Raw genomic sequence first — 27,607 nt, 5'->3', positions numbered from 1 at the left:
TGTCTGATTTTTGTTCCATGATATGAAACTCAGAATAAATCAAAAAGAAAAATTTTTTCAGATAGCAGCTAATTCACACAAAAAAATCTTCAGCCTTTTAGTCCTTGCATATATGCAATGCTGATAAACAAACCTACTCTGAACACAGATAACAAGGATTTAGAAGTTAATTCCTACCGGCACAAACAGATACTCATGTATAGCAGTCTTACCGAACTTCCGTGTTCAGTTTTAGGCTGTAAAACTTGAGTGAAATCTGAAGAACTTTTTAAGGTCCAAAAGGAATTGAGAAAGACTTGGAAAACAGGACCTTTGAAGAAAGCTTACAGGAGACAGAATTCGAGCTTAGAAAACAATGCATGTGATCGAAAAGAAATGTGAATAGCAAAGATAGAATAAGAGGAAATTAATATAAATGGTAGAGGAGGCTAGTTTTGAGGCTAAGGGTAAACTTTCTGACTGAAACTTGTTAAACCCAAAAATGAACAGCCAGGCCAGGCATGGTGGCTCACGCCTATAATCCCAGCACTTTGGGAGGCTGAGGCGGGCAGATCACTTGAGGTCAGGGGTTCAAGATCAGCCTGGCCAACATGGTGAAACCCTGTCTCTACTTAAAAAAAAAAAAAAAAAAAAAGTAGCTGGGTGTTGTGGCGGGTGCCTGTAATCCCAGCTTCTTGAGAGGCTGAAGCAGGAGAATTGCTTGAACCTGGGAGGCGGAGGTTTCAGCGAGCTGTAATTGTGCCACTGCATTCCAGCCTGGGCAACAGAGCAAGACTCCGTCTCAAAAAAAAAAAAAAAAAAAAAAAAAAAGAACAGCCAAATGAATGTTTGTAGAGCTCAAACTACAAAGATATGGAGGTTGTAGTAAGTTCACTTAGTGCATGAAGTAGCGTTTTTGGATACAGATGTTTACAGATAAAGATGTTTAACAGCAGTATCTCCCTAATACCACAGACCTGATATTCCAAGCAATTGGCAGAGAAATGAATCCATTCAGCACAAATTTGGCCCCTCTACATGGCCACAGCACCTTAGATTTGGTTCACTTAACAGAAGAACAGTATGTTCTGTTTAGAAGCAGGACCCGATCCCAGGATAGGGTGAACTGCATAAACGGAGGCTCAATGAGAAATGATAAAAGTCTAAGAGGTTCTAGAAAAGAGAAATCTTTTTCTGGGCCCCATTACCAGTTATAGACATTTTTAGAAAAGGAGGGGGAGAATAGATGCAGAACGCGTCTAAAAATGAACAAAGATATGTTAATTTTAAGAATAGAGGTTGTTTACAGGGAGAGGAAATTGGTTTGTATAATTAGATTGATCCAAAAATTACCTTGCCTTTATAAAATACCTTTCTGTTAAGAAGATACAATGTTTTCTCTTGCCAGATAAAGGCAGAGTCTCTTCCTTTTGTAAAAGAACATCACCAAATTACAAGGAAGTTTAAGTCACACTTTGAGTTGCTGACAAACCTAGGACAAACCCCCAGGTTTTCTCCTTTTGGCTAGCCTATATACTGGTGCAGAGCCATTCTTGCATCAATGTGAAACATTTATTTTTTGCCTGGGCTTCTGTTTTAACCATTGACCTTCATCTCTCCTGTCCTGTAGCTGGGATGAAAGCAGCTCCATCAGTAGTGGACTCAGCGATGCATCAGACAATCTCAGTTCAGAAGAATTCAATGCCAGCTCCTCACTCAACTCCCTCCCAAGTACTCCCACTGCTTCTCGCAGGAACTCAACAATAGTGGTACGTGAGTTTGCAAACACCCAAGCTGCCATCTCAAGATGAACCACAGGGCAAATGGCATTGTCTGTGTATGGGGTTGCACGTACACACCCACTCCATGGGATTGGTTCTCATAGGCCTTTGGCCAGGTCATTTTAGAGTTGCCCCCACCCCCTCCCAAAAAAAGCTAAGGCTACTCACCCAAGACATTAGATGTTGTCATATTGTGTATACTTAGTGCCTACACCAATCTAGAGTGATACATGTAAGAGCTATTCCAACTGGAGAAAAAGAAACCCCGAGATATATGTCATCTGCTGTTGGAAACCCTAGGGGTATAGGTAGAAACCCTCAGTTTGACTTAATACTCTGAGATGAGCAGTGCCAGGTACTAACTAAAATCAATCCCGTCAGCTATCCAGTCCCCCATCTGCATAGAAGTATCTCACTCTGCCTTTTTCTCTTTTCTTTAGCTACGCACAGACTCAGAGAAGCGCTCACTGGCAGAAAGTGGGCTGAGCTGGTTTAGTGAATCAGAGGAGAAAGCCCCTAAAAAACTGGAGTACGACAGTGGTAGCCTGAAGATGGAACCTGGGACTTCTAAGTGGCGGAGGGAGCGGCCTGAGAGCTGTGATGATTCATCCAAGGGTGGAGAACTGAAAAAACCCATCAGCCTGGGCCACCCTGGTTCCCTGAAGAAGGGCAAGACCCCACCTGTGGCTGTAACTTCCCCCATCACTCACACAGCCCAGAGTGCCCTCAAAGTCGCAGGTGAGCCTGGAATAAAGGAAGGTACAAGGGCAAAGACCTAGTTCTTTGGTTGCTCCTCTTCTTAGTGGTCATTAACCCATAGGATGATAGCAAACATTTGCATAGTGCTTTAACAGACATTATCTTATCTGGTCTAAGGACAGTCCCGTGAGTTAGGAAAGATGGGTGTTATTATTTCCATTTTACAAATGTGGAGGAAATAGAAACTCAAAGAGATTAAGTGGCTGGGCCAAAATCCCAGTTAATATGAGGTACAGGAGGAAGTATATTATGTTTAGAGACTAGTTTGGCCTCCTTCCAAACACTTCCAATGCTTGCTTTCTTCTTTCTCCCAGCTTAGTCACTCAAGGCACTTATTTTCATAGGATACAGCTTGACATCTCAGGAAGATCCTAAGAAAACAATAAATAAAATGGCTACAGCGAGAGAATTATAGTGCCCCCAAAGTTGGCCCCTTGGGTAACTTTTAGCCTTAATCAACATTTTCCTGTAGTCTCTAATTACTAAGAGATATTGTCATACTCTATTCCATTTGCTTCCCCACCTTTTTTTTCCCTTCCACAACTAGTTGTTAGATGGATATTCTTGATCATCTTTGTGTTTGCCTCCGCCTTTGTAATCAAAATGGACCATTCTACTCTGGGAGCAAAACAAAAAAAATTCCTAGCCTCCCCACCCCTCCCAGCCAGAGTCTTTCAGACAAGAAACTTTATCAGCTTATCTTGTACCTGTTTACCCAAATTTAGGCCTCTAAAAGTCTACAATACATGGACAATGTTCCCTTCTCCCATGGAGGGAAAGAAAAGGGTGGGTTTTTAAGATATTGGTCAGTTTCAGCTCTTTTCTCATTTCCCGTCCTCTTGCAGGCAAACCTGAGGGCAAAGCTACAGACAAGGGTAAGCTTGCAGTGAAGAATACTGGGCTCCAACGCTCCTCCTCTGATGCTGGTCGGGACCGCCTGAGTGATGCTAAGAAGCCCCCCTCGGGCATTGCTCGCCCCTCCACTTCGGGATCCTTTGGCTACAAGAAGCCTCCTCCTGCCACAGGCACAGCCACTGTCATGCAAACCGGTGGTTCAGCCACTCTCAGCAAGATCCAGAAGTCCTCAGGCATCCCTGTCAAGCCAGTAAATGGGCGCAAGACTAGCTTAGATGTTTCCAACAGTGCAGAGCCAGGATTCCTGGCTCCTGGAGCCCGTTCTAACATCCAGTACCGCAGCCTGCCCCGGCCAGCCAAGTCAAGTTCTATGAGCGTGACCGGCGGGCGGGGTGGACCTCGCCCTGTGAGCAGCAGCATTGACCCCAGTCTCCTCAGCACCAAGCAGGGAGGCCTTACGCCTTCCAGACTGAAGGAGCCTACCAAGGTAGCCAGTGGGCGGACCACTCCAGCCCCTGTCAATCAGACAGATCGGGAAAAGGAGAAGGCCAAAGCCAAGGCAGTGGCCTTGGACTCAGACAACATCTCCTTGAAGAGTATTGGCTCCCCAGAAAGTACTCCCAAGAACCAAGCAAGCCACCCCACAGCCACCAAGCTGGCAGAGCTGCCACCAACCCCTCTCAGGTACCCAATGTGGGCAGCCACCTCCTTGTCTGTTTGCTTTGTCATTCTTTTGCATATCTCTGCCCTCCTTGGACTAGATGAGGCATGGCCTATCCACCATTGTCTCTAGGCCTTTGCATGGCTCTTTCCCACCTCTCCCCCATATGCCAAGGTTCTGAAAGAATCTGGTTTCTGACAGTTCTGAAAGACTGAATCCGTCTTTCAAAACTTACCTCATTTGTACTATTCTCTGATCAATGCTTACCCTGTCTTCAGCACTTGTATGGGTGATTTTACTGTTTATTTACACATATATACCTATTTGCATAAATTCACTTGTATCTCCCATGTGCATATGCTGGCCCCTTATCTAAGCTGAATGTGCCCCAAGTTGGGTATCAGATTTCCTTGCATTGTATTTCACAACAGCATTAGGATAAGCCTCTGTGCTTACCAAATAGGCAGAAAACAAGACTGGATAGGATTTCTTTAAGGTCCTATCTGCCTCTCACTCTGTAATTCTATTATTCTAAATATTTCGTTTGATCTTCTCTCAGGGCCACAGCGAAGAGCTTTGTCAAACCACCCTCACTAGCCAATCTTGACAAGGTCAACTCCAACAGTCTGGATCTACCATCATCCAGTGATACCACCCATGCTTCAAAGGTCCCAGATCTGCATGCTACAAGCTCAGCATCTGGGGGCCCTCTCCCTTCCTGCTTCACCCCCAGTCCGGCACCCATCCTCAATATTAACTCAGCCAGCTTCTCCCAGGGCCTGGAGCTAATGAGTGGTTTCAGTGTGCCAAAAGAGACCCGTATGTACCCCAAACTCTCAGGCCTGCACAGGAGCATGGAGTCCCTCCAGATGCCAATGAGCCTCCCCAGTGCCTTCCCCAGCAGTACTCCCGTCCCCACCCCACCTGCTCCCCCTGCTGCTCCCACAGAAGAAGAGACGGAAGAGCTGACTTGGAGTGGAAGCCCCAGAGCTGGGCAACTGGACAGGTAGGTAGAAAAGACAGCAGAACCTCGGCCTGTCTCCGTGTCTTGGGCTCATTTTGCCATTGGCAATACTATCCTATATTTTATTGCCATTTTGTGACTTTTGACATTTTTTCACATATATTAAGTAATTTAATTTGCTTCACAACAACTCCATGAGATAGGTAAGATGTGTTTTTGTTTTAAAATTATTATTCTTATATTAAAAATGAAGAAACTTGTGCACAAAGAAGTTAAATGACTCATCCAAGATCTCATAATTAGGTTAACCTATCATCCAGAGCTTTTGCTTCCTAGTCCAAAATCATTTTGTTTTGTTTTGTTTTGTTTTGTTTGAGATGGAGTTTTGCTCTTGTTGCCCAGGCTGGAGTGCAGTGGTGCAGTCTTGGCTCACTGCAATCTCTGCCTCCCAGGTTCAAGCAATTCTCCTGCTTCAGCCTGCTAAGTAGCTGGGATTACAGGCACTTGCTACCATGCACGGCTAATTTTTGTATTTTTAGTAGAGACCAGGTTTCACCATGTTGGCCAGGCTGGTCTTGAACTCCTGACCTCAAGTGATCTGCCTACATCAGCTTCCCAAAGTGCTGGGATTACAGGCATGAGCCACCACACCTGGCTGCCCAAAATCTTTTCTTTTATATCACATCCTAGTTTTCCCCTCCCTTCTCCCTATATGCCAAGGTTATCAAACTACCTATATGGTAGTTTTTACCTACCATAATACGATCTATTTTTTTTTTTTGAGATGGGGTCTCACTATGTTGCCCAGACTGGACTCAAAACTCCTTGGCTTAAGCAATCCTCCTGCCTCAGCCTCCCGGGAGCTGCAACTACAGGCTCATGCCACTGTCCCTAGTGCCATAATATGATCTTTTAAATAACTAACTATGCCTTAATTTCTTTTTTTTTGTTTGTTTTTTGTTGTTGTTGTTGTTGTTTTGAGACGGAGTCTTGCTCTGTCGCCCAGGCTGGAGGGCAGTGGCGCGATCTTGGCTCACTGCAAGTTCCACCTCCTGGGTTCATGCCATTCTCCTGCCTCAGCCTCCCGAGTAGCTGGGGACTACAGGCGCCCACCACCGCGTCTGGCTAATTTTTTGTATTTTTAGTAGAGACGAGGTTTCACCGTGTTAGCCAGGATGGTCTCAATCTCCTGACCTCGTGATCCACCCGCCTTGGCCTGCCAAAGTGCTGGGATTACAGGCGTGAGCTACCGCGCCCGGCCTAACCATGACTTAATTTCTAATCAGAGAAATAACATTTAATATTTCAGATAAATTTCCCAAGTTGTAAGCCAAGAAGCAGGCTATAGTATCTCTTGGTTTCTAGAGCTAAAGCAGGTCATAGTTTGATGTCCTGCGTCTAGGGTCTGCATACCTCACACCAATGGTCCTAAACTCTAGTTCCTAAGATGGACCCACATGCTTCTCTCTCTCTCTCTTTTTTTTTTTTTTAATCTCCACAGTAATCAGCGGGATCGGAACACTCTTCCCAAGAAAGGGCTCAGGTAACCCTTTAATGTGTTTTTTCTTCCCTATAAATGGGACTGCTGGTATGTATGAAAAATCATATCTCAACCTGTCCAAGGCTCCAGTCATGAATTTAGTCACCCTTTTAGCTGAATCATTTGTATGTGGTCCCATACAAGTACCACCTAGTACCTTGCCCAAGCTTAATATTATGTGAGTCAACTTTTACAGCAAGTGTTCTTTTTTTGGTGACAGGGGAGAAACAAGTTTGCACATGGGAATCACGCACTTACCTGTACTAGCCTATGCCATCCCAATCCTGGCTGAGCTTCATCTCTGTAATTTTCTTCCCTAAAAGTATGAGGGAGAACAGTCTGCTTCTTTGGTCACTCAGCTGGGCTAGGGGCAGGACCTACCTGGTCATCCACTGTTCTGACAGCACTGAGTTGTTCAGTTGGGTGGCAACTATTGCAACTTTTTTTTTTTTTTTTTTTTTTGAGACGGAGTCTCGCTCTGTCACCCAGGCTGGAGTGCAGTGGCACAATCTCAGCTCACTGCAAACTCCACCTCCCAGATTCAAGCAATTCTCCTGCCTCAGCCTCCCGAGTAGCTGGGGTTATAGGTGTGCACCACCAAGCCTGGCTAAATTTTGTATTTTTAGTAGAGATGGGGTTTCACCATGTTGGCCAGGCTGGTCTCAAACTCCTGACCTCAAGTGATCCACCCACCTCAGCCTCCCAAAGTGCTGGGATTACAGGCATGAGCCACTGTGCCTGACCGACTCTTGCAACTTGAAAGCCCACATGTGGAATCATAAGTCTCTGTCCTGAACTTCTGAGGAGAAGTTCTAATGCCTCCTCCATCACTTCTGCCCCCAGCTCAGGAACCCTTACGGGAATACCTGCTAGTCCTTCCACACCCTCTGGATGGTCTGGGAGAGGAGGCTGAGTCGCCACCTCTTACTCCCTCCTTGGGCAGCCCTGACCACTCCCTCTTTTCCATGTCCTGCTTTCAGAATCTCCTGGCTCCAGCCTAGTTCAGACACCCTCCGCACCAACTAAACCTCTGACCGCACTTGCTAGTCCCAGACTGAGTTCTTCTGCTGCTTCCTACAGGTACCAGCTTCAGTCCCAGGAGGAGACCAAGGAGAGGCGACATTCCCATACCATTGGTGGGCTGCCTGAATCCGATGACCAGTCAGAGCTGCCTTCTCCCCCTGCACTTCCCATGTCTCTGAGTGCAAAGGGCCAACTTACCAACATAGGTTAGTGTTTTCAGTCACTCACTGTGGCATGGGGTGAAGCAGGGGTCACCCTGCAGGGTGAGGCAAGGCAGGTGGGCTTTGGGTTTCATCTCATATTTGACTCATGCTGTATTGGGTTGTTTCATGGTGCCTCAGTTTATCCACCCAAAGTAAGATTGAAGGTAGAGTACTTTGAGATCCTAAACTGAAAAGTTGCCCCTAGGCACAAGTTGTAGGGTCCTTTTAGCATCAGAGAGCCTGAATGGTGGCATGGAAAAGCTGTAACCCAAAGCCCAGAGATCAGACCAGTGCAAGAGCAGGCACATTGAACTGCCAGAAAGGAGCCACCACACCCAGTGCTACTAGGGCCAGCTAATGAGAGGGCAATACTGAAATGTCAGGCCGACGGGGAGGAAGGAGGGAAAGGTTGTTGATTGCCAAGGACGAGATCTGCCTCCAAACTCAGCCAAGTCCAGATTCCTCAACTGCTCTGGCTGAGCCCAGGCCATCCTAACGCTGAAGGCAGGGCTGACTCAGATGTGTCCTGGCCACACCCTTCCTAAAGCCTAGGGAGAAAGGAGAGCTAGGAAATAAGGAAGTGACTTAGAGACAGGGAGGAGAGGAAGCATCAGGTGGAGGGTCTGGCCTAGCACAGAAGCACACCAGCTCCGGTTCTGTGAAGCAGTATGCCATGATTGGCCTACTAGGAATCCATTCAGGAATAGTGCCTGGGATAGGCCTGTTATCTGCTTGCTGCATCTCTTTAAATCCATCTCTTCTTTCAGCTGAGTAAAAGAAATCAGTTAATAAAAGACAAGGACCTGTAACACACCCATGCAGTGACTGTGGGGAATTTGAGGAAAGACTAGGAATTGGGATCACTTGGCCTAGGGAAAAGAACCATTCTTCAGACAGGATCATCTGCCCTCTGAAGGGCTACTAAATGGAGGATGGGGCCAGCTTGTTCTCTATCTCCATTGAAGACCAAATAAGAAGAATTGCATTTATGCTGTAGAATGAGGGGCTGGGCTAAGCAATAATTACCTTAGGAATTTGAAAAGGTCAACAGAGAGGTGTGCCATCTTCTTCTGCACAGGTCTTTATGGACAGATTAGACATCCACCTGCCTGTATGGAGGCAGAAGAATAGACAAGGGAGCTCCTTGTGGGTATGAAACCCTGAAAGGCTGTAATCCCAGCAATGGGCAAAGGGGTAAGGCATCTGCAGGTTAACGGGATTCAGCTGAACCCAGCTTCAAAGCACATTCCACAAGCCTTACCTGACACTTTCACCTGCTCTGTCCATCTGACCTTCAAGCCGGGGCAATGCTAGGCAAAGAGGGCCATGTTTCTTGATGCTTTAGAGCCAACCCAGTCACTCAGAGTGACACTACTTTGTGGGGAGATTCTCACGCCCTTCCACAATGCCAGGGCAACGGGATCCCGTAGCCCAGCCCCCTTCTCTAGCTGGTGCTTTTTCATCATTCAGATCTGGGTCTTGGTTTGAATTTTCAGTCCTCCTGAGCTGGCAGTTGTGTTTTAGAGAACCACAGCATCTCATTTTCATCAGCACATCCAAGTGATGTGAAGGTCTCAGAAAAGCTGCCAGGCCCCCAGCCTAACCTTCAAAAGCAACAACTCTGAGGCAGGCAGGGTTGAGGGAAGGTCTTTATTCCAGACAGCAGGGTCCTTCTCCATTAGGGCTTGATCTCCCCAGGAGGGACCCCGCTCCTAACCACCAGCTGCTTGCACACTCCCACCACCGCACCTGCCCCTTCCTCTCCTGCCCTCTCCCCATTTGCCTCTCATGCTCCCGGTGCTCCATTCCCCAAGGGCCCGGAGAGCTGATGACCCTGCCTCTTTTCCTGCCCTCCTGCTCCCTCTCCTGTCCCCCTTCCCTCTGTCCTTCCAGTGAGTCCCACTGCGGCCACCACGCCAAGAATCACCCGCTCCAACAGCATCCCCACCCACGAGGCGGCCTTCGAGCTGTACAGCGGCTCCCAAATGGGGAGCACCCTGTCCCTGGCCGAGAGACCCAAGGGAATGATTCGGTCAGGATCCTTCCGAGACCCCACGGATGATGGTGAGACTTCATGCTAGCGCGGTTCACGCTCATTCCAGCTCTGCTGGGTCCCCTCACCCACCACCTCCACTCCCACCACTCCTACCACCACACACATATATGATTCACAGAACATCAAGTTGGGCCATTTCAGTTTTTTCTCCCCATCCCTTTGAAGGGTCTGGGGACCCAGAAACCTTGGGTGGCACATCTAGCACTGGGGCATTGGGATGGAGCATCCATCACTTGGGCTGGGGGAGGGAAATTGAGCATGGAAGGGTTAAATGACAGGGTTAAATGGCATCCCTCAGGATGCTCTGAAAACCACAGCTTCTCTCCTCCTCATTCTAGCCATAGTCTTTCCTCCCCACAGTCTCTCAAATATATGAAAAGAAAACAGGACATAATAGTAGCTCTTAATAAATCCTTACAAATAATTAGGCATCTCATTTCTCTTTCAAAAATGTTCCAAAGATGAGCATCAGGGAGGGCCATCTGATTGTTGGTGGTGATCTGGGTGTTAGTACTGATCAGAGCTAGAAGACCAGGCTTATGGCAGGTTAGCTCTCCCATTATTATTTTCAAGATGGTCATTCCAGGAGGCATCTGCTACAGACATGCTTTAGTTCTCACCATAGGTTCTACTGAATAATCAGAATGCATATTCCTCACTTAAATATTGTTTTCATCTGAATGATCCCCAAGATCCTAAGCACATCCCCCAGTGCTGAGAGGAGGAGGCGCGGGCAGAATTTCAGTATTTGTTCTGAGCAACTCTGATGAGAAACTCCCCTCTCCTGCGGCTAAGGTGCTTTCCTGACTGGGAAGATAAGATGGTGACTATCCATGAAAGTCTCCTTTCCCTTCTCTGAAACCCCGTGCCCCTCAGAGCAGGCTAAGCAAGGGACTGCCATACCCAGGCTGCCAGAGAATGTAGGCTGAAAGAGGAGGCTAGCTTGACTCAAGACCTTGCTTTGGGCTGTTTTGATACCAGCTGGGTTCCCTATTCTGTTCTTTCTGTTTGCTCCAGATGCCCTCCAGAATCACAATCCAAACTCCTGCCTTAGGGAGTCTTCCAAAAACCCCTTGTCCCTGGAACCCACTGTTAACTCTTTGTGTTCTCCTTCTCTTTCAGTTCACGGCTCAGTGCTGTCCCTGGCCTCCAGTGCCTCCTCCACCTACTCCTCAGTAAGAGCATTAACTTCTCTTCCCCTCTCATCCCCTCTCCTCTACCATCCCATGCTCCCTAGAACCTCCTTGGAGTTGGGTAACTGGGCGGGGGATGGGGGCACTGCTGGCTCTTCACTGTACCCATTGGGGTGGGAATGGGGGAGGCACCTAGAGCTTGTAGCACTCACTTGGTGCCTCAGGTCCTCAGTGGTCTTTCTGGCCCCACCACCAGCTCCTGAGCAACTCTGGTGATTTTTGTTCCCCTCCTTTGAAAAATGGAGAATCCCCATGTTAGCAAGCCCTTTCTGTGCCATGGTAGATGGGAAGCATTTATGAAGGTGAGATGAATAGATTTCTAGGACCCGGACTCCAGAACCCTAGAAGTGACCAAGTGTTTATTGTGGGGCACCAGCCACAGCATTTGGCTATTAGGCATTTCTTGATTCGTAGATTTGTTTTGCTCCTAATTCTTTACTCCAAGTTGCTGGCAATAACCGTTAGTTCTCAAACCAACCAGTCTCATTTCCTAGCCTTTTTGGCAATGACAAAGTTTGCTGGAGATGAGCTCCAAATAAATCTTTTATTGAAACCCTAGTATAGATCTGAGCCGAGTCCTGTGAGGAGCCAGGGCCAGGAAACAAGAGTTTCAGCCTCTCTGCACCTCTGAGTCATGCTGCTTCACATTTCCTACCCTGCCACTGGGACCTGACTTCTTCACCTCCATAGTAACTACTTCCTTTCTCTCTCTTTCTCTCCTTCTGTGCTCCCTTCTTCAGGCTGAGGAGAGGATGCAATCTGAGGTAGGGTGGAAAGCCTTTGTCTCTGCTTGTTAACATCACTGCACCTCATTTTCCTTCCAAATCTTATACAGCTTCTGCAGCCAGTAGTTTGTATTTCTCTTCCTTTTACAGCAAATCCGGAAGCTTCGTAGGGAACTGGAATCATCCCAGGAAAAAGTGGCCACCTTGACATCTCAGCTTTCTGCCAATGTGAGTGCCATGAAGTACGGAAAGATCAAGGCAGTTATTTTGACTATAGTTAGACAAGTTCAGCCAAGGGAGGAAAACTACCTGGTAAGGTATCCCCTGGACTGAGACTTCAAGGGCATGGGTCTTCTTCACAGCTCTATGATAGAAGACTAGGGGATTGTTCTTCCCCTTCTCTGAGCCTCAACTTTTATGAAGAACCATTTTGCTTCTACTCTAATTAACAGGTATGGATGAGTTCATGTCTGATGGGCTGAGCTCCCTAGAGAAAGAGAAGAAGATTGATTACCAGTGGTTCTGCATGGAGGCAGAAACAACCTTGCCATTGGCCATGGACAAAAGCAGTTATGGATTATAATTATAGGGCTCTTAGAGCCTTTCCACTGCCCTGGGGGGGTGTTCATGTCTTTGTTCATGCCACGTAACTGTGTAGGCACATAATTGGTCATTAGAATTCTGTCTAGTGACCACGACACTACTGAGAAACCTAACTCCCATTCTGGTCTGACTCCTTCATTCCCAACTGCCTTTTCTGAGCAGTCTCCTTGGGCAGATGGTAGAAACAATCTGAAATTCAGGTTGAGAGCTAGAATTCTTTGTTTCTACTCTCAGTACCTCCATTTAGAACGAGTCTATTTCTTTAGACCTTAGTTTTTCTACCCTGTGACATGGGGAGAAATGAAGCCACCTCCTCTAACCAGGCTGTGGTACTTTCTCCCCTGTGACTGAGTTGCAAACAGAGAACATAAGAGCCATTTTCCCCCAAAGCTGTAAACAACAGCTGAGCCGGATCTGCAGGAGCTTTCCAAGTGTTTGCACAAAAGTAACCATGTCTGCAATTTCCGCAGTAGTTTCTGGTTTTCTCTCTGCCCTTCCTCTCTGGGGAACCCAGCTGTCAGGCCTGGGGTCTATCCGTCGGAATTAGGTAGAAGAATCTCCACCAAGATTCTGAATGTTTCCAACACATTTCAGCAGCAGTTCCCTCACCACACTAGTTATTCTCTCGATTCTCTTTTCCCAAACCCTCAATTCATAAGTTGTACCAGTTTGTCTGAAGCTCATGTTAAGCACTTTTTCCCACTCTTGGGGGACCCATAAGAATTGTAACATAAACAAGAACCATCTTTTCTCTCCCTTGTGCCACACCCACCAAAGCAAATGGCCTGGGTCACGTCCTGCACACCCCAGGAAATTCACGTCTGGGAGATGCTGGGGGGGAGAGGCGCCAGGGAGGCAGAGAACATTATTATGTCTGATTCATTTACACTGCAATCTGTCAGCCACCATGCTGTCAAGGCTGGGCTGAAGCCAAGAAATTGAATTTAGAGGGTGATTTTTCTTAGAACAGGAAGTTCCATTTGGCTAAGAGAGAACAAACTAAACACCCAGACACGGTGGGTTCTGCATCTTAAAGGCAGATTTTTGCCGAGGGTCAGAACCCTGCCCTCAAGCAGGAGATGGGATGCTGGGACTCTAGGAAGGTTCCACAGCTCTCTTCAGGATTCTGTGACTCCAAACCAAACTTTTGTCATGTTCCATGGAACTTCCTAGCTACTAAAGCTGAGGGCACACCCTAGATGGAGGGGCCCAGACCACTTTACCCCTCTCAAATGCTAGCCTTTCTGCAGCACCACTGCTTAGCCCTGAGGTCTTACAGGTACCCTAGTCTGGGGTTGGGATTAAGGGAAGGGTCAATGTAGGGAGAGGAAGTGTAGGGGAGAGCGGGGAGAAAGCCCAGCCAGAGCAAAAGGGTTCCCCTGGATGGGGAAAGGCAGCACAGAAGAGCATACAGGGGTTCTTGGGGCCTCTCATGAGTAGTCTTCCAGGGACTACAAGGAGTCTACAAGCAGACATGCAGGATGTAGAGAAGCAAACCAGAGAAGACCTGAGGTCAAGAAGACAGATGTTGCCTGCACAGTGGGTGAAAGGAAACTGCTCAGGTTGTGACATATTATAATCTCCTCAGAGCCCAGGCCTTGACAGATTTATAGTAAAAGTGCAAGAGGAGGCTCTAACTGGACTAAAGGGATTGCCTCCAGCCCTGGTCCTATGAAGTAGGCTCCAGACATGCGGAGCAGTGGATGAAAACTAGAGTTGACCCAACAGGGAGGGAGAATTGTAAGCCAGTAGGAGCCATGAGAGTGCCGTCGATTTCCTAGAGCTCTGCATGAAGTTGCTGCACAGAGTATGCCCACTTCTTGCTAGGGTCACCAACTTGCTCAGATAGTCTCACGATGGCTATTTCTCCATCCCCAAGTGCTCCCCTTTCTAGCCCCCGGCCTCATTCCCTTTACCTTGCCTATACATCTTGCAGCCAGTTGGCCAGCTAGAGGTCAAACTATGCCAAACCAAGTGGCCTTAGCTCCTCCACTCAGCACCTTTCCGAACTAGCCTGCCTCTTATCCAGGGAGCCCTTTGGTATCCTTCACTCCTCATGAAACAGACCTGACACCTAGTGGCCAAACGGTGGAATGCCTCTGCAGTTTCCTTCCAGCCTTGCAAACCTGGAGAATCCGGGAACAAGGAGCAGCTGCAAAGCAAGAAAGGGTGAAGCAGTGGAGTAGCAGAGGAGGAAGAAACGCACCAAATAGTTTCTGCCAGGAGATTATTTGGTCCCTTGGGGGCCGGCCCACTCCACAATGCAGGAGTTAAACCAAAATAATAGGAACGACCCCAGAGGCTATGGCCCGCCTACCAAGTTGGCCACACCAAATATCACATAGAGCAGAGGGATAGTCCTACCTCTGGTAGTTGATGGGTTTTAGATCTCAAGTCTCCAGGAGCCTCTGAAAACCTGCCCTACCCCTCAACCTGGCTTCATTATTCAAGAAGCTGGTTCCCACCAGAAAATTTCTTTGATTTCCCCTTTGTCTGCTCAGGAAAATCAATATTTTTTTAACCACCAAGAGGTTTGCTGGCATTGGTCAGCTCCGAGATACAGGAAATCAGTTAAAACTATTTCCCATTGTCAGTTATTGCCTTTCCCCCAGCCTTATGCAACTTAGCAATCTCTTTCTGTGTTTGTTTCAGGCTAATCTGGTGGCTGCTTTTGAGCAGAGCCTGGTGAATATGACATCCCGCCTGCGACACCTGGCAGAGACGGCCGAGGAGAAGGTGAGAGGCCTGGGAAAGGGTGGGAGGGGTGGGTGCGGCGAGGGGGTTCTCCTGGACAGACAGGCCGAAGCTGACCATCTGTTCTTGCTCATGAATGCCAGTTTCTCCCCACCTCACTGTCACCCTGGATTCTCAATCTGCCCCCCAATACAGTGTGAGCATATTCCTTATCCCAATTCCCTGCCCTTCTCTATCAAGTTTTGCAGAATTCCAATGCCTCGCCCATTGCCTGACACATCATAAGGGCTCAGGGCTCCTGCTAATCCCAACTAATGACGCTGTTTTCTTTTTTTGAGATGGAGTTTCGTTCTTGTCACCCAGGCTGGAGTGCACTGGCGCGATCTTGGCTAACTGCAAACTCTGCCTCCCAGGTTCAAGCGATTCTCCTGCTTCAGCCTCCCAAGTAGCTGGGATTACAGGTGCCCGCCACCACGCCCAGCTAATTTTTGTATTTTTAATGGAGACCAGGTGGCCAGGCTGGTCTTGAACTCCTGACCTCAGGTGATCCGCCCACCTCGGCCTCCCAAAGTGCTGGGATTATAGGTGTGAGCCACCGTGCCCAGCCAACGCTATTTTCATTTCTCTCTTAGGACACTGAGCTGCTGGATTTGCGAGAAACCATAGACTTTCTGAAGAAAAAGAACTCTGAGGCCCAGGCAGTCATTCAGGGAGCCCTTAATGCCTCAGAAACCACACCCAAAGGTAGGACATCCAGCCACAGATTGAGAGGGAACAGGGAGCAGGAAAGTAAGAGTATTACAGATTTTTATCTGGGCCCATAGTATTCCAAGTCCTATATCAAGTCTCTAGAAGGTGAGGGCCTTTAGATACCCTTTAGTGTGCTGTCTGGACTGGTCAGTGAGGAGTACCAGGGGCATGACCCCAGCTTCCTAGGGCATGAAGGCAAGTAGAGGAGACCTGTAAGCCCCAGGGGTCCTCTCCTTAACCTTTACCTCACGGCTAAAGAGCCATCAAAGACCATCGTTAAAATAGCCCTTTACATTTTTATGCAAATGTGTTGTGTGTCCACACACACACACACAATCTTATTTGATCCTCACTTTAGTTCTCCAACTACTCTTCCAATGAAACAACCAAAGCTCACATAGGTTATATGGTGCTGAAATGGCAAGTTAGCCTGGACGTTTAGTAACCAGTCAAGCTTTGCTACAGAAGTCAAGATGGATGGGAGTCTGATGCCACAAAATCTGTGATCTCTAACTCCAATCAGGTCTTCAAGATACCTTGGCAGCCCTCTTACTTGTCCACAGTCAGTTTTCTTTTTTATTCTACTACCAGTGATTCCCAGCTTTCATTGCTTTTTTCAAGCTCCTCATTCCACCACTGATTTGCCTTACTCTGAACATAGCTTTGGCGCCCCCCTTAGTTAAGAAAATGAACATTTTCAAGAGAGAACTCCATTGACTTTTCCCCACTCCATGCGTTTATATTCATCCAATACTTATTTATTTGTCTCCATTTTGTTGGAAGGATTCATCCCTTCTGGCCAAGAGTGACCGCTTATCTAATGTTTTGGGATGCCCTCTTTAGCAACCATACAACCCCCCTTTACCCAACACATGCCCTTTTCTACCTCTCTAATCTCTTATGCTCTATTCATTCCTTCCCTGCTTATAAACCTGCCAAAGGCTCTTGTATGTTAAAGGGGAAAGATGTATCAATCTATGTTCTAACTATAATCTTATTTCTTTGCTTCCTCCAGTCGATCCTACCTTTCCACCTCCCTTTCACACCTAACCCCACTATAATTATGCTTCTGTCACCATCATTCTACCAAAAACACTTTCACTGAAGTCACCAGTGACTCCCATTTTTCCAAAATCCAACTTACAATTTTTAGTACTTATTTTCCTTTTTTTTTTTTTTTGAGTCGGAGTCTCACTCTGTTGCCCAGGCTGGAGTGCAGTGGCGCGATCTCAGCTTACCACAGCCTCCGCCTCCCAGGTTCAAGCAATTCTCCTGCCTCAGCCTCCCAAGTAGCTGGGACTACAGGCGCATGCCACCATGCCTGGCTAATTTTTGTATTTTTAGTAGAGATGGGGTTTCACCATGTTAGCAAAGTGTTTTCAAGACTCATCCATGTTGTGTCATGTATCCACACTTCATTCCTTTTTGTGGCTGAATAATATTCCATTGTGTGGATATACCACAGTTTGTTTAGCTATTCATCAGTTGATAGGTAGGCATTGAGTTGTTTTCACTTTTTGCCTATTATGAATAATGCTGCCATAAACATTCATGTACAAGTTTGTGTGTGGACATATGTTTTTTGTTCTCTGGGGTATATACCTAGAAGTGGAATTGCTGGGTCATATGGTAACTCTATGTTTGACTTTTTGAGGAATTGGCAAGCTGTTTTCCAGAGCAGCTACACCATTTTACATTCCTATCAGCAGCATATGAGGGTGCCGATATCTCCACATTCTTTGTTTTTGTTTTTTTGAGATGGAGTCTCACTCTGTTGGCCAGGCTGGAGTGCAATGGTGCAATCTTGGCTGACTGCAACCTCCGCCTCCCAGGTTCAAGTAATTCTCCTGCCTCAGCCTCCTGAGAAGCTGGGATTACAGGTGCCCGCCACCACACCCAGCTAATTATTTGTTTGCATTTTTAGTAGAGACAGGGTTTCACCATGTTGGCCAGGCTAGTCTCGAACTCCTGACCTGCAGTGATCCGCCCACCTCGGCGTCCCAAAGTGCTGGGATTACAGGCGTGAGCCACCACACCCAGCCCTATAGCTCCACATTCTTGCTAACACTTACTGACCTCTTTTTTGTAATAGCTAGCTTAGTGGGTGTGAGGTGGTATCTCGTTGTGGTTTTGATTTTCATATTCTTAATGGCTAATACCAAGCATCTTTTCATGTGCTTATTTGCTATTTGTATGTCTTTATGGAGAAATGTCTATTCAAATCCTTGGCCCATTTTTAAAATCAGGTTATTTGTCTTTTGTTGTTGAGCTTTAAGAGTTTTTTAATAATTCTGAATATTAGACCCTTATCAGACACATGATTTGAAAAATAGTTTCTCTCATTGTATGGGTTGCTGTTTTGCTTTCTTGAAAATATTCTTTGAAGAACAAAAGTTTTCCATTTTCATGAGGTATCATTTATCTAGTTTTTTCCTTTGGCTACTTGTGCTTTAGGTGCTGTATCTAAGAAATTATTGCCTAATCCAGGGTCATGAAGACTTACTCCTGGAATTCCTTCTAAATTTTTTTTTAGTTTTAGGTCTTTGTTCCATTTTTAGTAAATTTTTGTACATGGTATGAGGTAGGCAGTCTAACTTCATTCTTTTACATGAGAATATCCAGTTGTTCCAGCATCATTTGCTGAAAAGACTATTTTTTCCCCCACTGAATTGTCTCGGCACTCTAGGAAATCAATTGACTATACATATATGAGTTTCATTCTAGACTTTCAGTTCTATTCCATTCTTCTATATGAGTTTCTTTCTAGACTTTCAGTTCTATTCCATTCTTCTATATGTCTATCCTTGGCCAGTACCACATTGTTTTGATTACTGTAGCTTTGTAGTAAGTTTGGAAATTGGGAAGTGTGAGTCCTCCAACTTTGTTCTTTTTCAAGGTTGTTTTGGCTACTCTGTGTCCTTTGCATTTCCATGTGAATTTCAGGATTCGTTTGTTAATCTCAGATTGAATTTTGCTAGGGATTGCATTGAATCTGTATATCAATTTAGAGAGTATTGCCTCTTAACAATGTTAAGTCTTCCAATCCATGAACAGGCATGCCTTTATCTAAATATTCTTTCATTTCTTTCAGTGATATTTTGCAGTTTTTCAGCATATGAACCTTGTACTTATTTTGTTAAACTTAGTTTTTATGCTGTTCTAAACTGAATTGTTTTCTTAATTTCTCTTTTGAGTTATAGATTACTAGTGTATAAAAATACAATTGATTTTTTGCACATTGATCTTATATCCTGCAGACTTGCTGGGCTCACTTATCAGCTCAATTGGTTTTACAATCTCTTCTTAATCTGTATTTCTATCCATATCAGTCTCCTGAGTTCCAGACCTTTACTTCCAACCACGTTTGGATGTTTCCACTTAATTGACCTCATAGAGATATCTCTAACTTAATATGTCCAAAATTAAAGTCATCCCCTTCACCCCACTTACAACAAACACACAAGCCAACCTTTTCCCTTCTGCAGTTTGCGTATCTCAGGTATTATCATTTGCCTGGTTGCCCAAGCCTCTAATACGAGAATCATCTTTGATTCCTCACTGTTTCACCCTGTATAGTCAGTTAGTTCTAACTCCTACGTAGATCTCAATTCTATCCCTCTTCTGTATTGTCGCTACCCTGGCTCAGGTTTTTATCATTCTTCTCCTAGAATATTTCAGTAATTTCCTTACTGGTCTTGCTGTGCTCGTTCTTCCAGTGCTTTCCTTGCCCCCAGAGTAATCCAATTATATCAGTTAAGATCAGAAATTACTCCAGGCCAGGCACAGCGGCCCACGCTATAATCCCAGCACTTCAGAAGGCCAAGACGGGAGGTTCACTTTAGGCCAGGAGTTCAAGACAAGCCTGGGCAACATAGTGAGACCTCATTCTTAAAAAATTAGCCTGTAGTCCTAGTTACTCCAGAGGCTGAGTCTGGAGGACTGCTTGAGCCCAGGAGGTAGAAGCTGCAGTGAGCCACAGTGGTTGCACTGACTCCAGCCTGGGTGAGAGAGAGACCTGGTTTCAAAAAAAAAAAAAAAAAAGAAAAAAAAAGAAATCATTCCAATTTGAATATGGACTAGATATTACATGAAAAGAATTACTGTTCATTTTCTCTCTCTTTTTTTTTTTTTTTGAGATGAAGTCTCACTCTCTTGCCCAGACTGGAGTGCAGTGGTACAATCTTGGCTCACTGTAACTTCTGCCTCCTGGGTTCAAGTGATTCTCCTGCCTCAGCCTCCCAAGTAGCTGGGACTACAGGTGTGTGCCACCATGCCTGGCTAATTTTTGTATTTTTAGTAGAGATGGGGTCTCACCATGTTGGCCAGGCTGTCTCAAACTGCTGGCCTCAGGTGATCCACCCACCTCAGCCTCCCAAAGTGTTGGGATTATAGACATGAGCCACCGTGTCCGGCCACTGTTCATTTTCTTAGGTGTGATAATAGTACTGTGGGAGAATGTTCTTATTCTTAGAAAGTACATCCATCTTCAAAAAAAAGAAAAAAAGAAAAAAGAAAAGAAAGAATACTCTGAAGTCTTCAGTGTCAACAGATGTGTTCTCTGTAACTTATTTTCAAATTGTTCAAGAAACTGTGTGTGTGTGTGTGGAGAGAGAGAGAGAAAGCAAATAAAACAAAATATTAACAATTGTTGAATTAGGTGGAGGGCATATGGGTTTTTCTGTGTGTAATGTGCTCTTCAAACATATATTTGCTGAATGAATGAATTGTGCTTTTTGCTATGAGTTTTCATGTTATCCTCAGTTCATGTTGATTCAGGCTTAACTTGGTAAGGAGGATTTCTAGGAACATTCAAAGAATCAATGCTTAGGCAATAATGCCTATCTTTATTTTATTTTATTTCATTTTATTTATAAATAGATAATAAATATACATGGTACAAAATTCAAAATGCACAAGAGGTTTCTTAACTTTTTGAAGATTGCTTGATTCTGCAACGTATCATTTGCTCTTAAAAGTACTACATAGGGTCAGGTGCGGTGGCTCACGCCTATAATCCCAGCACTTTGGGAGGCCATGGCGGGTGAATCACCTGAGGTCAGAAGTTCAAGACCAGCCTGGTCAACATGGTGAAACCCTGTCTCTACTAAAAATACAAAAATTAGCTGTTCATGATGGCAGATGCCTGTAATCCCAGCTACTCAGGAGGCTGAGACAGGAGAATTGCTTGAACCTGGGAGGCAGAGGTTGCAGTGAGGTGAGATCGCGCCATTACACTCCAGCCTGGGCAACAAGAGTGAAACTTCGTCTCAAAAAAAAAAAAAAGTACTATATAGTGTATTTTTTAAATGTAACTGATATATCTCAACTAATTGAAACCTTCAAATAACTGATAGACGGATGCACATACTTTGCTACCCTTTATTTTTTATTTTTATTTATTTATTTATTTATTTTTTGAGAGAGGGTCTCACTCTGTTGCCCAGGCTGGAGCACAGTGGTGCTATCGCAGCTCACTGCAGCCTCGATCCCTGGGACTCATGTGATTTTCCCACCTAAGCCTCCGGAGTATCTGTGATTAGAGGTGCGCACTACCATGCCCAGCTAACTTTTTGTATTTTTAGTAGAGATGGGGTTTGGCTATGTTGCCCAGGCTAGTCTCAAACTCCTGGACTCAAGCAATCCACCCACCTGGGCCTCCCAGAGTGCTGGAATTACAGGCATGGGCCACCACACCCAGCCCCTTTATTTTATTTTTAATTAACTAGTTTCAATTAAACTAATTTTTATCATAAAAGCAATGCATGTTCTGAGGGGGAATGTAAACTAGGGGTGGGCAAATCATGGCCCATCAGCCAAATCTGGCTCACCACTCTGTTTGTAAATAAAGTTTTATTGGAAACACAGCCACACTCATTAATTTACATAATGTCTGTGGCTGCTTTCATGCTATAACAGCAGAACTGAGGAGTTGTGACCAAGACCCTATGGCCACAAAGCATAAAATATTTACTATCTGGCCCTTTACAGTAAATGTTTTCCAACCACTGAGATAAACTATATAAAAGGGTATATGGTGAAATATAAAATCCCTTTCCCTGAGTCACCCCTTCAGATCCTAATCCGCAGAGGTAAGAACTGCTAATAGTTTTAATCTTGACAGAAATAAATATCTATGTGTATACAAACAAACATATATGGATACGTATATTCATTTTTACACAAATAAAGATTTTTTTTAACTTCAACTTGGTGTATCTTTTTTTTTTTTTTTTTTTTTTTTTTTTTTAGACAGGGTCTCGCTCTCATTCTGTTGCCCTGGATGGAATGTAGTTATGCAATCTCAGCCCACTACAACCTCCACCTCCTGGGTTCAAGCGATCCTCCTGCTTCAGCCAGCCAAGTAGCTGGGACCACAGGCGTGTGCCACCACACTCGACTAATTTTGTAATCATTTGTAGAGATGGGGTTTCACTATGTTGCCCAGGTTGGTCTTGAACTGCTGGCTCAAGCCATCCTCCTGCCTTGGCCTCCCAAAGTGCTGGGATTACAGGCATGAGCCACCACACCCAGCCTCAGCATATCCTCTTGAGAATTTCCCACGCCTTTTAAAATAACTGAAGTACTCTGTAGTATCATTAACTGGGTATGATAATCGTTGTACAAAGGGTTTTCCAAATACCTTATGAGCTTTGTAGTTACAGCATCAGATCCTAGGATCTTGTTTTCCCTGTAGTATCAAGGGAAAATTAGAGTTTAAAAGATCCATTTCTGGTCATAGTGAGAGTGAGAAAAATAACCAAACCTCACCCACATCTCCTTCATCTAACAGGTTTTGTTTCTAGGAGGACAATTGCAAATAGCCACTTTACTACTCCCCTTCCTCTAGTTTAGTTTCCCTCCATTTCATCTTTCTCATTGTTAACAGAGTAAGCTCTATTTTTAAAATATTTTTTTAAATAGAGATGAGGGCCTCACTGTGTTGCCCAGGCTGGTCTCAAACTCCTGGGCTTAAGTGATCATCCTGCCTTGGCATCCCTGAGTGCTGGGGTTACAGTTGTGAGCCACTGAGCCAAGCCTAAAAAATCTTTGACATTGCACCATAGTTAGGCAAGATGTTTGCATTGGAGGAGGTTAAGTGAAATGTGCAGAGGACCTCCCTGTGCATTTCTTTGCAACTTCCTATGAATCTATAATTATTTTAAAATAAAAAGGATTTTAAAAATCAGATAATATTTTGCCTTTGCTTCAGAATTTCCGTTCTCCATTATCTATGGCACAAAGGCAAATTTCATTTAAAAGACATTGAGGGGGCCAAGCACGGTGGCTCACCCCTGTAATCCCAGCACTTTGGGAGGCCGAGGCAAGTGGATCACCTGAGGTCAGGAGTTTGAGACCAGCCTGGCCAACATGGCGAAACCCCGTCTCTACTAAAAATACAAAAATTAGCCGGGCGTGGTGGCAGGAGCCTGTAATCTCAGCTACTCGAGAAGCTGAGGCAGGAGAATCGTTTGAACCCAGGAGACGGAGGTTGCAGTGAGCCAAGATCGCACCACCGCACCCTAGCCTGGGCAAGAAGAGCGAAACACCTTCTCAAAAAAAAAAAAAAAAAAAAAAAAAAAAGACATTGAGGGGCTGAGCATGTTGGCTCATGCCTATAATCCCAGCACTTTGGGAAGCCGTGGCAAGAGGATCACTTGAACCCAGGAGTTCAAGACCACCCTGGGCAACACAGCAAGACCCTGTCTCATTAAAAAAAAAAAAAGAAAGAAAGAAAGAAAAGAAAAAGGAGGCCGGGCGCAGTGGCTCGTGCCTGTAATCCCAGCACTTTGGGAGGCTGAGGTGGGTGGAACATGAGGTCAGAAGTTCAAGACCAGCCTGGTCAACATGGTGAAACCCCGTCTCTACTAAAAATACGAAAAAATTAGTGGGCCTGGTGGCGGGTGCCTGTAATCCCAGCTACTCGGGAGGCTGAGGCAGAGAACTGCTTGAACCCAGGAAGCAGAGGTTGCAATGAGCCGAGATCACACCACTGCACTCCAGCCTGGGTGACAGAGCAAGACTCCATCTCAAAAAAAAAAAAAAAAGAAAGAAAAAGGAAAAAAGACATTGAGGGCTGTGCCTGATCTGGCCTGAGCCTAATCTCCACCCTCACTTTTTTCTGTACCCCCACACGTGCCCTCTGCTGCTTCCATTCCAGACTACCCACAGTTCCTCAAAGCAAAGCCAGTTCCCTGGACAGTGCCTTTGCATGTACCTTTTCTTCAACCCTAAATACGTTTTCCAAAGTTCCCATCTGAAAAATTTCTATTCTTTCAGTACTCAGACATCTCCTTTGTTAACCCCTTCCTCCCCTGTTGTAGAAAAGTAAGATTATTTTTTGTGCCATCACAAACCTTCTCAGAAAGCAAAGATTTTCTACCCACCAGATGAGAAAACTGAAGCTCTTTCAGGTGGAATGCAGGGTACATGGCTAGTGATGTATTTGGCTAGTATATGGCTAGTTCTTGGCCTTGGACCACCAGATAGCTAAGTATTGCTAGAAAAATCATGAAAAATGGTAGGTTGATATCTCCATAAAACTGTAGAGGGCTGGCTTTAGTTAAGTCCTTAGACTGATTCAAGCTGAGTCCATGACTCCATGCTAACTTCTGGTTCTTGAGAAAAGGAATCATTTCTTATTTAATTCTTACCTTTTGCACTTTTTCTATGTTGAAACATGATTGGGACTCAATAAATGTTTGCTGAATGAATGATCCAAAAAAATGAATAATGTGATTGAGGAGTTGGTTGGTTCTCCTTTCTCTTATCTTCTGCCACTAGACTTGCCTGAAGTCTCACATCCTCTCTAAATCTGTTCTATGTTTTTCCCACTTGTACTTGGCCCTAGAACTTCGGATCAAGAGACAAAACTCCTCAGATAGCATCTCAAGCCTCAACAGCATCACTAGCCATTCCAGCATCGGCAGCAGCAAGGATGCTGATGCGAAAAAGAAGAAAAAAAAGAGTTGGGTAGGTAAAGGTTTGGGGGGTGGGGAAGTGGGTAGAACCGTGGTGGACCGCCTTCACCTCAGCATAGGGATCGAATCCTTCCAGGATTAACCAAGGTGTAGTCCCGTCTAACACTGAGCCCTAGTGTGATGTCCGCTCAGAGCATGGTCTCCCAGATTCTCCCTTCCCTCAATCATTTCCTACTTGTCCCCAAGGCCACCCCTCTGACCTTTATATGCATCTGCTTTCTTTGGGCTCTCCATACTGGTTAGGCCAAGATGTATTTGGCAACAGAAGGATGCTGAGGACATACTCAGAAGGAAACATCTTATCAGTTCTGTCCCCACCACCCCCTACTCCCTTCTATACTATGGAGAGATTTTATGAACAAAGCTGTTCATTCTAGACTCCTGGAGGTCATTTCTTTAATTTTTGGAGATGTTTTGTGGAGCTTTCCAGATTACTTCAAAGGACTCTTTATTATTACCTTTGGTAGGTCCAGAAGTCATTTTTGTGCGTGTGGTTTTTTTCCCTTGCATAATCCTAAACTGACTTCGTATGACCTTTCTGAAATTCTTCAGGCAGGTCTAGACACTCTCAGCCCCTCTTGCTGACTGTGGTAAGAAAGCATCCCCAGGTGGACACGTCCTGCTCCTCTGTCCCCTGTTCAGTAAGACACGCCCCCAGACCTTTGTATAATGCAGACAGGTACCAGCTGTGTGAAATGAGTGATTAAGTGTTGATTCTTTTTTTTTTTTTCCTTCAAAATGCTGACTCCAAATCCCTATTTTTTTCCAGGTCTATGAGGTAAGAGACCCAGTTCCTATCCCCTTATTTTCTCTTTCCCTTTGCCATACCTTCCCTATTTCCAGAGCAACTCCCTTCCCCTAAAAAAAAAAAAAAAAAAAAAAAAAAATGAATGACCACTCATAACACTAACTGTAACAACCACCCAGAGTTCCTAACTCACTCCACTGCATGGTCCATCCACAGCTGCCCCATGTGAGGACAGAGGAGTGGTCTGGTTGGGGGCCAAATGGGAAAGTCAAACAAAATTCAAATATATTCCCTACTATCTTTCCCTGTTACAAAATTGGCCTGTTATAAAAAGCAGTCAAATTGAGCTCCTCCTATCCAGAAAATGAACCTTCTTCTTTTTGGTTCCATAATACCTAGAGACCCAACATGGAAGAGAGTCACTGGATGAAAGTTATATTGACCACAGTTTCCAGAGGCCAGTTCAGCCTGGGCCTAACCTGAAGATTTAGCTCTAGAGTAGGATGAACCAGAGATAGGTGAGGGATAGAGACCAGGAGGGCACACTCAAGTCACCCCAAAGCCTAAAACTGTCTAAGCATCCATGGAGTTCCCAAAGACATTTCAGGGATGGGGGTATAGTCTTAAGATGAACAGAAAATGCATCCAGAATTTCTGTTACGAACCAGATACCTGAGGTCCACTCTAACCCTACCCCAACATTGTGCTAGGTGTGTTGTGAAGGATATGAAAAATGGAATCTATAATCTCGTCATTAAGAAGGCTGCAGTATTACTGGGGAGACCAAAAAAATTATACATATAAAATTAATAGCAATCCAACAGTGCCACAATGCTTATTCGGGCAGTAAGTGCTAAAGGAGTTCACAGATGACGAGACAGTGATTACTATAGGCAGGGAAGACTTCTCAAAGGAGGTAAAAGTTAAACTGAGATGCAATTGTGATGGGTAGAGAGGAATGTGTTGGGATGCTTTCTACACAGACACTGTCTGTGCAGAAGAGAAGCAGAGGGAGATGGAGAAGGCCAGCTTAGCTAGAGCACTGACTGAGTAGGGTATAGTACACATAGGAAGAGCCTGATACTTGTTTAAATTTGATTTTTTAGATTAACATTTCCCAAAGTGTGTTCCACTGATTGCCAGCCCATTGAGATGCTCCTTAAAATGTGATACCATTGACTGGGCACAGTGGCTCAGGCCTGTAATCCCAGAACTTTGGGAGGCTGAGGTGGGTGGATCACTTGAGCTCAGGAGTTCAAGATCAGCCTGGGCAACATGGTGAAATCCCGCCTCTACTAAAAATGCAACAATTTGCTGGGTGTGGTGATGCGTGCCTGTGGTCCCAGCTACTTGGGGGCTGAGGTGGGAGGATAGCTTGAGCCTGGAAGGTGGAGGTTGAGTGAGCCAAGATTGCATCACTGCACTGTGGCCTGGGTGATAGAGTGAGACCCTGTCTCCAAAAAAAGAAAAAAGTGATACCATCGTCAAATAAATTTGAGAAGTACTGCATTTTCTCTCTCTCTCTCTTTTTTTTTTTTTTTTTTTTTGAGGCAGAGTCTCACTGTGTCACCCAGGCTGGAATGCAATGACGCGATCTTGGCTCACTGCAACCTCGGCCTCGCGGGTTCAAGCAATTCTCCTGCCTCAGCCTCCTGAGTAGCTGGGATTACAGGCATGCACCAACATGTCCAACTAATTTTTGTATTTTTAGTAGAGACGCGGTTTCACCATCTCGGCCAGGCTAGTCTCAAACTCCTGACCTCAGCTGATTCGCCCACCTCCGCCTCCAAAAGTGCAGGAATTACAGGCATGAGCCACTGCGCCCAGCCTAAGTACTGCATTTTCTACATCTGCACAGAAAAAGTTGTGAGATATCCCCCAGCAAATAATCTTGTTTCATTTTGCTTAATCCATTGTTCCCTAAACTCATTTAACCATGGAACCATTAGCCACATAACACCAAACATCTCGGAACAGTTCTGGCTTTGGGAATACTGAACTACACATATTCTCACTTAGGATCTTATTGATCTTAGGGGCATATGCTTCAGGCAGCTTGTCATAGGATCTCTTTACACACACACACACAGCATCC

General features: G+C 45.3%; 1 protein-coding gene across 11 annotated transcripts in view; it reads left to right on the top strand.

Annotated features, from left to right (window-relative positions):
• The window catches only part of NAV1 (neuron navigator 1), a 305,087-nt gene that overhangs the window by 257,007 nt on the left and 20,473 nt on the right, over positions 1 to 27,607 (top strand). For 6 of the 11 annotated variants that reach the window (XR_010151245.1, XM_016935638.4, XM_063793802.1 and 3 more), the window contains 13 exons: positions 1,610 to 1,748; positions 2,201 to 2,498; positions 3,365 to 4,058; positions 4,595 to 5,041; positions 6,501 to 6,542; positions 7,620 to 7,768; positions 9,659 to 9,829; positions 10,944 to 10,996; positions 11,755 to 11,778; positions 11,890 to 11,967; positions 14,995 to 15,078; positions 15,669 to 15,780; positions 24,635 to 24,756. Coding sequence is in view for 10 of the 11 variants with exons in the window: in XM_016935638.4 (XP_016791127.1) it covers positions 1,610 to 1,748; positions 2,201 to 2,498; positions 3,365 to 4,058; positions 4,595 to 5,041; positions 6,501 to 6,542; positions 7,620 to 7,768; positions 9,659 to 9,829; positions 10,944 to 10,996; positions 11,755 to 11,778; positions 11,890 to 11,967; positions 14,995 to 15,078; positions 15,669 to 15,780; positions 24,635 to 24,756 (2,413 nt within the window). In the remaining variant the exon portion in view is untranslated. The remainder of the gene's footprint in view (positions 1 to 1,609; positions 1,749 to 2,200; positions 2,499 to 3,364; positions 4,059 to 4,594; positions 5,042 to 6,500; positions 6,543 to 7,619; positions 7,769 to 9,658; positions 9,830 to 10,943; positions 10,997 to 11,754; positions 11,779 to 11,889; positions 11,968 to 14,994; positions 15,079 to 15,668; positions 15,781 to 24,634; positions 24,757 to 27,607) is intronic. The other 5 variants (XM_054657515.2, XM_054657482.2, XM_054657486.2 and 2 more) reach the window with 3 other exon arrangements.

The sequence above is a fragment of the Pan troglodytes genome, chromosome 1, assembly GCF_028858775.2.
Source record: "Pan troglodytes isolate AG18354 chromosome 1, NHGRI_mPanTro3-v2.0_pri, whole genome shotgun sequence".
In the NCBI taxonomy this organism is placed as follows: Eukaryota; Metazoa; Chordata; class Mammalia; order Primates; family Hominidae; genus Pan; species Pan troglodytes.
This window is presented reverse-complemented; position numbering and strand designations above follow the sequence as displayed.